Source organism: Parasteatoda tepidariorum, chromosome 9, assembly GCF_043381705.1.
Source record: "Parasteatoda tepidariorum isolate YZ-2023 chromosome 9, CAS_Ptep_4.0, whole genome shotgun sequence".
In the NCBI taxonomy this organism is placed as follows: domain Eukaryota; kingdom Metazoa; phylum Arthropoda; class Arachnida; order Araneae; family Theridiidae; genus Parasteatoda; species Parasteatoda tepidariorum.
The window spans coordinates 70,341,573-70,350,706 of record NC_092212.1 but is presented as its reverse complement, the minus strand read 5'-3'; the positions used below and the strand labels follow the sequence as shown (position 1 = coordinate 70,350,706).

The following is a 9,134-nucleotide window of genomic DNA, read 5'->3' as shown; positions in this document are numbered from 1 at the left end:
TATCAAAATTGAAAACAAGGAGAAAAAAAATCAACAGAAGATAGGTTATACGAAGCGCACTTACTTGTTAGGGATAATTGTCAAATTAACGTCCGCCATTGATTGATTTCTCATGTACTTCTCTCTCCAAACTCTCCTTCCAAAACTATAAGGATGATAATGCGCATGCGCTGCACTGTGCCCCTGGAGACAAACTTCTCCGCCGTACACGAAGCGCTGGCATTGTGCCAAATTTTGTTACGACTTTCGCGAGTTTCCCATCTTTACACTTATACAATCTTTGCTTCGGTCAATAAACACGTTCAGTCAGTAAACACGTGAACTTAGCGAAAGCATGCCTGAAAAAGTGTCGGAAGCAAGTGCTGTGAGCATCAAAATACGCCCATTCTGGGTTGAAAGACCAGAAATGTGGTTTTTTCGAGTAGAAGCTCAATTCCGGATTGCTGGCATTGTAGCCGAAGAAACAAAATTTAATTACCTCGTGGCGCAACTGGAACCACGCTTTATCGAAAATATTTGGGATATGATCAAAGATGCGACCTCGAATAAGTACACAGCTGCAAAAGAAAGACTTTTGTCTACATTCACAGAAAGTGAAAACAAAAAAATTAAAAGACTGTTAGCTGGAATTGAGCTTGGCGATATGGCACCAAGCCATTTTCTACGCCAAATGAGATCCCTTGCTGGAAGTGAAGTCATTTCCGATAAAGTGCTTCATACACTTCCCTTACGAAAATTTTAGGTATATTTAAGGTTGATTTGAGGTATTTTTGAGCTATTAAGGTTGTTTTGAGGTATATTTAAGGTATATTTAAGGTTGCAGAGAAAACAGCAGTAAAAATTATACCGCGTAAAGGTTGTAATTGCGTTTAGAGACCTAATGGCTATGGCCGTGTCGTCAGCATAATATGCTATCATTTGATTAATTTGGTTGTTGCAGGAAGGAAAATCATTTGTGTAAATTAAATATAGAATCGGTCCTGAAATACTGCCTTGCGGAACACCCGCATGTATATTTTTTTTAATAGAAAGTTCATTGTTCAATCTTATTTGGAATGTTCTTTTGTTGAGGTAGGAGTCAATAATTTTAATGATATTGTCGGGTAGCTGCTGGTTGATGAGCTTGGTTATCAATGCTTTATGCCAGACGCGGTCAAAAGCTTTTGCCACGTCTAGCATAAGCAGGGCAGTGGACTCATTTTTGTAGATTCCGTCACTGATGAAATCTATTAAGCGGATCAATTGTTTTGTGGTAGAAAGTTTCTTTCTGAATCCGAATTGTTCCTTCGGTAGAAATGTTAGTAGTGGTTCAAGTCTATTTAGGATAATTCTTTCCAGGATTTTTCCCAGGGTTGGAAGCAGGCTAATAGGGCGAAAGTTCTCAGGGTGTCTTGAATCCTTGCCTGGTTTCGGAAATAATATTATGATGGCATTTTTCCAATTTGTTGAAAAATAGTTCAGGTTGAGGCAAGAGTTGAATATGTTCATGATATCGTTGAGCTTATTTGGTGGTAGTTGCTTAATCATTCGATTGTTGATGTTATCTTCGCCTGGCGATTTTCTGTTGTTTAGCTTTTTAATAATATTGCTTAGTTCGGCTTGATTTACATTATTAATGGGATTTCTGCCGTTGTTGCTGATAAAATAGTTCTCATAGATTAGGTTTATTTGCTCTGATCCTTTCACCTCTCTGGGGGTATCCATGAGAATAATAATGGGGGGGGGATTTATTATCTGTAATGCTTTGAGAGGATGCAATCTGATAGTAAGAATGAGGTAATTGGGTTGTGTTGGGTTATATTTGGCAGTAGTTCCTTATTTAAGAGTTCATTGAAACCAACTGGATCTGGTTCCTTGGCAGTACTGAAGAATGAGATTTTCAGTTTACTAATGTATTCACTAATAGTATTTAATTTTAGGTCATTTCTGATGGCCCTATTCGGTAGATAGTAAAGGGCACCTGTGATTCTTCTCAGTAGCTTGTTTTGTGTGGTTTCAAGCTTTTTAAGTTGCGTTTGGTTTATGCATCCCCACGCTGGGCATGCATACGTGAGTATAGGTCTGATGCACATGGTGTACAGCGTAGTTTCAAGATTCAGAGGTAGTGGAGAGCTGGAGTTGATAATTGGTCTCAGGCAACTATATGCAGCATGGGCCTTATTGATAACTTTTTTAACTTGTAAGTTCCAAGTTAGCTTGTCGTTGATAGTGAGGCCTAGGTAGTCTGCTTGGTTCACCATTGGGATGATTTTATTGAATAGTATAACATTGTTGCTGATATTACACTTTTTCTTTTTCTTTTTTCTGCTGATTAGCATTAGTTTGGATTTTTCTGCGTTTATCAGGATTTTGTTATCTTCGCACCATGTTTCGATGGATGACATAAGATTGTCCATATTTATAATAGCTTGATTTGCGTTTAGGGACCTAATGGCTATTGCCGTGTCGTCGGCATAATATGCTATCATTTGATTGATTTGGTTGTTGCAGGAAGGAAAATCATTTGTGTAAATTAAATTTTGAATCGGTCCTAAAATACTGCCTTGCGGAACACCCGCATGAATATTCTTTTTAATAGAAAGTTCATTGTTCAATCTTATTTGGAATGTTCTTTTGTTGAGGTAGGAGTCAATAATTTTAATGATATTGTCGGGTAACTGCTGGTTGATGAGCTTGGTTATCAGTGCTTTATGCCAGACGCGGTCAAAAGCTTTTGCCACGTCTAGCATAAGCAGGGCTGTGGACTCATTTTTGTAGATTCCGTCACTGATGAAATCAATTAAGCGGATCAATTGTTTTGTGGTAGATAGTTTCTTTCTGAAGCCGTATTGTTCCTTCGGTAGAAATGTTAGTAGTGGTTCAAGTCTAGTAAGGATAATTCTTTCCAGGATTTTTCCCAAGGTTGGAAGCAGGCTAATAGGGCGAAAGTTCTCAGGGTGTCTTGAATCTTTGCCTGGTTTCGGAAATAATATTATGATAGCATTTTTCCAATTTGTTGGAAAATAGTTCAGGTTGAGGCAAGCGTTGAGGATGTTCATGATATCGTTGAGCTTATTTGGTGGTAGTTGCTTAATCATTCGATTGTTGATGTTATCTTCGCCTGGAGATTTTCTGTTGTTTAGTTTTTTAATAATATTTCTTAGTTCGGCTTGATTTACATTATCAATGGGATTTCTGCCGTTGTTGCTGATAAAGTAGTTCTCATAGATTAGGTTTATTTGCTCATCTGCATAGCAATTACTGGGGAATGTATTTAATGGGAATTGTTTCTCTATAGTATTTGCAAAAATACTGATTTTTTCCTCATCACTATATATGTTTCTATTATTGAAAATAATAGGTTTGTTTATTGCTTTTTTGGTCTTAAGTGCCTTGGACATTTTCCAGATTGTCTGATCAGTGATATTTAGGTTTGCAACTTTATCATGCCAGTTATTGTTGCGATGATTAACACAAAGTTCTTTAATTTCTTTAGTAAGTTTATTTAGTTCTCTTTTATCTGTAGGATTTCTATACTTTTGCCATTGTTTTCTTATATAGTTTTTATAGTGAATTTTTTCTTTAATGTCTCTGGGTAGTTTTTGATAATCATCAGCATCTTTAATGGTTGTTGTGGCATCATCTAAGGCTTTTTGAATATCATTTGTTAGTTGGTTGATATTATTTTCAACATCAGGCTCATTATTTGGCAGGGGGTATTCTCTTTGCTCAATTAGTATGTTGTGGAAGAGATTCCAATTTACTCTCTTTGCCTTAGTAGTGTTTTTCATTTGGCTGGTCCCAATGACCGCTATGAACGGTATGTGGTCACTGGATAATTCAGTAACCGTGTAGCAGCTAAGATTAATATGATTGTTCACTAAGAAAAAGTCTAGGAGATCAGGCTGGTGGTGAATGTTGTGCGGGAAATAGGTTGGCTTGGTGGAGGCAACAACAGTGAGGTCTTGTTTTTTGATAATGCTATGTAGGTTTTTTCCATTTTTATTATTGACTCTGGCACCCCAGATAGTATTTTTGGCATTAAGATCACCGTCAAGTATACAGTTCATATTGTTTGGTAGTAGGGAATTTATATCATCCTCAGAAATGATGTTGCCTGGCTTATTATATAAAGAAGTAAATTTAATAAAGTCTTTATTGTTTTGATATAGCAGAATTGAGGTTTCCTCGAAACCATCTTTAGTAGTATTGCTAAATAATGTAGTCTTTAGGCTTCTTTTAACAAAGATAGCAGTGCCACCGCCACGACAATTTTTCCTGTCAGTCTTATAAGTATTGTAATTAACAATCTTAAAAGTGTTGGTAGCATTTGAGTGGGTCTCTGTAATGAGAGCTATGTCAATATCGTGTTCATGAATAAAGTTGATAAATTCAGAAAATTTTGTAGTAAGATTTGCCGCATTCCAAAGCATAATTTGAATTGGTTTCCATCTAATTTTTGAACTATCCATTATGGGCTATTTGTTTTTCCTCATTTATTTTTTCTACAGCTTCACTAAGGGCTGGTAATCTGTTTGCAGCGGTGGCAATGGAGACAAGGCCGCATAGATCTTTATAAACTTTTTTAGCTTCACTAACGATATTTTTTAATTCTTCTGTTTCTGTCTTTTTAACTGCTTCTGCATAGGTCTTATTTTGGAAGGTCCTTCCTAAATATTTGGGCTGTTGCTTTTTAGCTGTGGGAAATTTGGAGCAGCCTCTGTAACTTGCGGGATGATTATCCCCACAGTTACAACATTTTGGTGCTTCATCTTTTAACTTATTGCAAGAACTGGTGATGTGATCTCCACCGCATTTCACGCATCTCGGTGGGAGATGGCATGCAGAGGCTGAGTGATAAAAATTTTGGCAGTTGTGACACTGCGACACCGTGCCTGTTCTATTTTTAAAATTTTCTATTCTGACTTTGAAGTTATTCATGTACCTGAGACCATAGATGTCTTTATAGTTTGCCTCTCTTTTTAGTGTGGCGATGAAGAGTGGAAGATTTATAGTTTCTCCATTCCTTCTTCTGGTCATTCGTCTAACTTCTATGACTTGTGGAAAGTTATAGTTAAGTAGAAGATCATGAACACATTGATTAGTATATCCTGAAGGAACGTCTCTTATAACCACTCTAAGGTGGCGCTCAGATGGGAGAAGGTAGGTGTAAAAACCTATTTCCTTTTCTTCGAGATATTTTCTTATATCTCTATGAGCTTTTTCTGTTTTTGGTTTTATAGTAAAGTTGCCATAGGATTCTTTAGCTATATAATCTGTTATATTATTTTCCTTAGTGAATTCATAGAAGATTTTATAATCAAATTCTCCTTTTATTATAATGGGAGGTGGTCTTAGATTTTTCCTGGGGGGCTGTACGAAAGCTTCGTTAGCCTCGTTATCATCCAGTTCCTCTGAATCTTTTTCCATTGAATTTTGAATATTATCCTCTACTGCTGCTTTTTTAGTAGCATTAGGTTTTTCTGGTGACGCTTTTCTCTTTTTGTGGTTGTTTTCCACAGTTATCTCAGAGTTATCAATTTGGTTTTCCGTGTCCATATAATTATCATTAGGAATTTGCTCCTCACTTAGAACATTATATTTATTAAATAGGGGGATGGGGGGTAGGCATTCCTCTCAATAACTGACTGTTTTTTAAATATCGGCTCATTTAGAGTAAGTGTTTTTCGCCTTCCAAAGCGACCTTCGCTCTTAGTATTTGTTTTGCTAACAGTACTACTTTTTATTTCGCAGCTTGTCTGTCCGTTGTAGTAGCTATCTCTTATTTGAAGCTTGGATATTTTATCGCCGTCAGTTGTGACTTTATCTATTAACTGTTCTATGTAGCTGGCTAAGATTGTAACAATCGCCTTCATTTCATTGTCTGGATTCCTAATGCTTATGACATACTTTATTCTGTCCACTCCATCTTTCATTTCTGTTAGGTTGTCGACTTTTTCCTTAACTAGAATTTCCTCTTCCAGTCCTAATTTATTTATATTGGGGAAGGTATATTCCTTGCCTAACCTAACCATGTTGGAGCCTATACAGCTCCCAGGCAGCCCGTGCGGTTCTGGCGTAGCCGTCCCCGTCGGTACTGCAAGGGTGCCGTATAGTTCCGCGTCCTGTGGCCTTGGCATGGCCGCGACTTCCATCTCCGTTACGGAGAGCCCTGAAAAGGGCTGGGGTGGATGGATAATCTCAGGATGCAAGGGGTCTGAAGCCGGGATGCCCGACCGTCCGGGGGACTGGCCCCCGCGACACTCGGACTGACCCACGGCAACAGCCCCGACGTGAAGTTCGTCTTCGCTCATGATGATAACCGGTTTCGCAGGAGAACCTTGCTCGACCGAGTCTGACAAGAGAATGATGGTGACAGAAAACAATGAACGTTGGAAATGTATAGTAGCTCAGTATTCGGCGCGAAGCGCCGCTAACTGATTCGTCTAAATTTAATAGGCATAGATTAGGTAGTCATAAATTGAAAAGATACAATGATATGATTGAGTGAAAAAGGGATTGGAGAGAGAGAAAACAATTGACTTGATAGGAATTGGAGCGAAGTACCTGCCCGCGGAGCGGGCATCTCACTTCTTCATCTGGTCATTAGGTAGTAGTTGTGACTATTGGCATGGGTTGTGATGTGGTTAGAGTGGTGGCAATGCAGCCTCTGTAAGAACTTACAGTCATATCTGATAATTGAATTTTTAAGGGCTGAGCATGGGTTTTGAGCTGGGAAGGTCCCATTAGTCTAAAAATATGTACAGCGTATTGTTATATATAGTTAGCATTAATAGAATATGATTATTTACATTAAAAAATTATGTACAACATAATGAATATATATGACATTAATAGGAAATAATAGAGAACTTATATACATTATATACAAAATCGAAAAAGTGAAACTCTGTTAAAACGACGACCCGGCCGTCCCGGTAGGCCACCGCTCGTGCCGGGTTGCTCATCGTACCAATTTAGTAGACCTACAGCTTACCCAGATGGGACCCTACAGGGTTGCTCCTTCCCCGGGTTCGCTGTAGGCCTAGTGTAATAGCTGTGCTTGTTTGTGTAAATCTAAATAATTAAACTGATATAGGGGACTGTCTATTCTTCAGTTTGAAATTGCTGGAGAGTATGCCATCTGAGAGGAAGAAGTTAATTATAGGATTATGGCTTCTAGCATCTGAAATAAATTCTTTATCTAATATATTATTGAAATCGGCCGTACTTGAGCTTAGAGCATTTCCAAAAAAGCTTGCATTTAGTTGGCACATGAATTCATGTACCGTGTTTAGGTTAAGATCTTTTCTCAGTGCTTTGTTTTTAATGTAGCGCGGAGCGCCCGTCATCCTTCTAATTATTTTGTTTTGCACTGCATTGATTTTATTTATTTGAGTTTTGGTGACACAATTCCAAGCTGGGCTTGCGTACGTGATGATAGGTCTAATGTGAGTTATATATAGTAGTCGTTTTAGGTTTAATGGTAGCTTCGAGTTATAATTTAGAATCGGTCTCAAGCTCGAGTAAGCTGCCATTGCTCTTTTACAGACTTTATCAATGTGATTGTTCCATGTTAGTCTATTATTTATAGTTAAACCAAGGTAATCAGCTTTGGTGACCATAGGGATATTCTTGTTAAATAATGTTACATTATCTGTTATTGGTTTGTTCTTCTTTTTTCTTCTGATTAGCAGAAGTTGTGATTTTTCAGCGTTAATGGAGATTTTGTTCGCTGCGCACCAGTCCTGAATAGCTGGGATATGGTCATTGAGTTTCTCAACAGCATGGTTGGGGTTGAGCGATCTAGTGGCTAGCGCTGTATCATCAGCATAGAAAGCGATAAGGTAATTAACATTTTCTTCCTCTACCGGGAAATCGTGGGTATAAATTAAGTATAGCACCGGTCCGAGGATACTCCCTTGCGGGACGCCGGCTCTAATTTGTCTTTTGTTAGATAACTTGCTATTTAGTTTGACCTGGAAGGTCCTATTGCATAGGTAGGAATTGATTATACGAATGAGATCTGTGGGTAGCTGATTTTTAATTAGTTTAGCTATTAGCCCTGTATGCCAGACGCGGTCGAATGCTTTCGCCACGTCCAGCATGAGCAGGGCAGTAGTCTCTTTCTTATGTATCCCGTCACTGACGAAGTCGATTAGTCTAGTCAGCTGTTTCGTAGTTGATAGATCTTTACGAAACCCATATTGTTGCTTTGGAATGAAACTCAAGTGTGGTTGGAGCCTATTTAATATGAGTCTTTCGAGTATTTTTCCGAACGTTGGCAGCAGACTAATTGGTCTGTGGTTAGAGGCGACTCGTGAGTCCTTGCCCGGTTTCGGGAAGAGGATTATTATGGCATTTTTCCAAATGTCTGGAAATATTCTATTCTTTATGCAGGCGTTGTAAATGCTAGTTAATTCCTCCAATTTATTATCCGGCAGGTATTTAGTCATAATATTATTGACATTATCCTCGCCGGGTGCCTTTCTGTTGTTTAATTTTCTGATGATATTGATAACATCTGATTTTTCTATCTTATCTATTGTGTTTTCAAAGTCATTACGATTATTGAAAAAGGTGTTATAGATGCTATGCGTAATTTTATCTTCTTCTTCATCCGCAGGTTCTTTGTTGATTTGGAATTGAGCCTCAATTGAGTCCGCGAAAATGTTTAGCTTGTCTTCATCTTTATACACATTTATATTGTTGTGGATTATGGGTTTATTTATAATTTTAGTCGTTTTCAGACTTTTGCCCATTCTCCATATTGATTGGTCTTCCGTACAGAGGCTGGCGACTTTATCTTGCCAGTTTTGATCTCTATGAGTTTGGCATTTTTTCTTTATTTCTTTGGTTAGCTTATTTAGTTCTATTTTGTCATTTGGGTTCTTATTCTTTTGCCATTTCTTCCTGATGTAGTTTTTGTACCCAATTAATTCTCTCAGCTCTTGAGGTAGTCTCATGTAATTATCTTTATTTGTGCTGATTTTTGTTGCTTCCTGTAAGGCTTGTTGTAAGTCATCAGTGAGGCTGTTTATAGCATTATTTATGTCTTCATTCGAGCTCAATTCTGGGTTATTCTCTTTTGTCGAGAGTATATTAGTATAGAGATCCCAGTTTGTTTTCTTTGTGATCTTAGGAGTATTCTTTAT

The 9,134-nt window shown here is 37.9% G+C and overlaps 1 protein-coding gene across 1 annotated transcript; it reads left to right on the top strand.

Moving 5' to 3' along the window:
- The first annotated feature begins 334 nt into the window (after window positions 1-334).
- On the top strand, window positions 335-742 carry LOC122271466 (uncharacterized). Its single transcript, XM_043052818.1, has one exon. It carries the CDS (start codon window positions 335-337, stop codon window positions 740-742), a length of 408 nt encoding a protein of 135 aa, XP_042908752.1.
- Window positions 743-9,134: the final 8,392 nt, after the last annotated feature.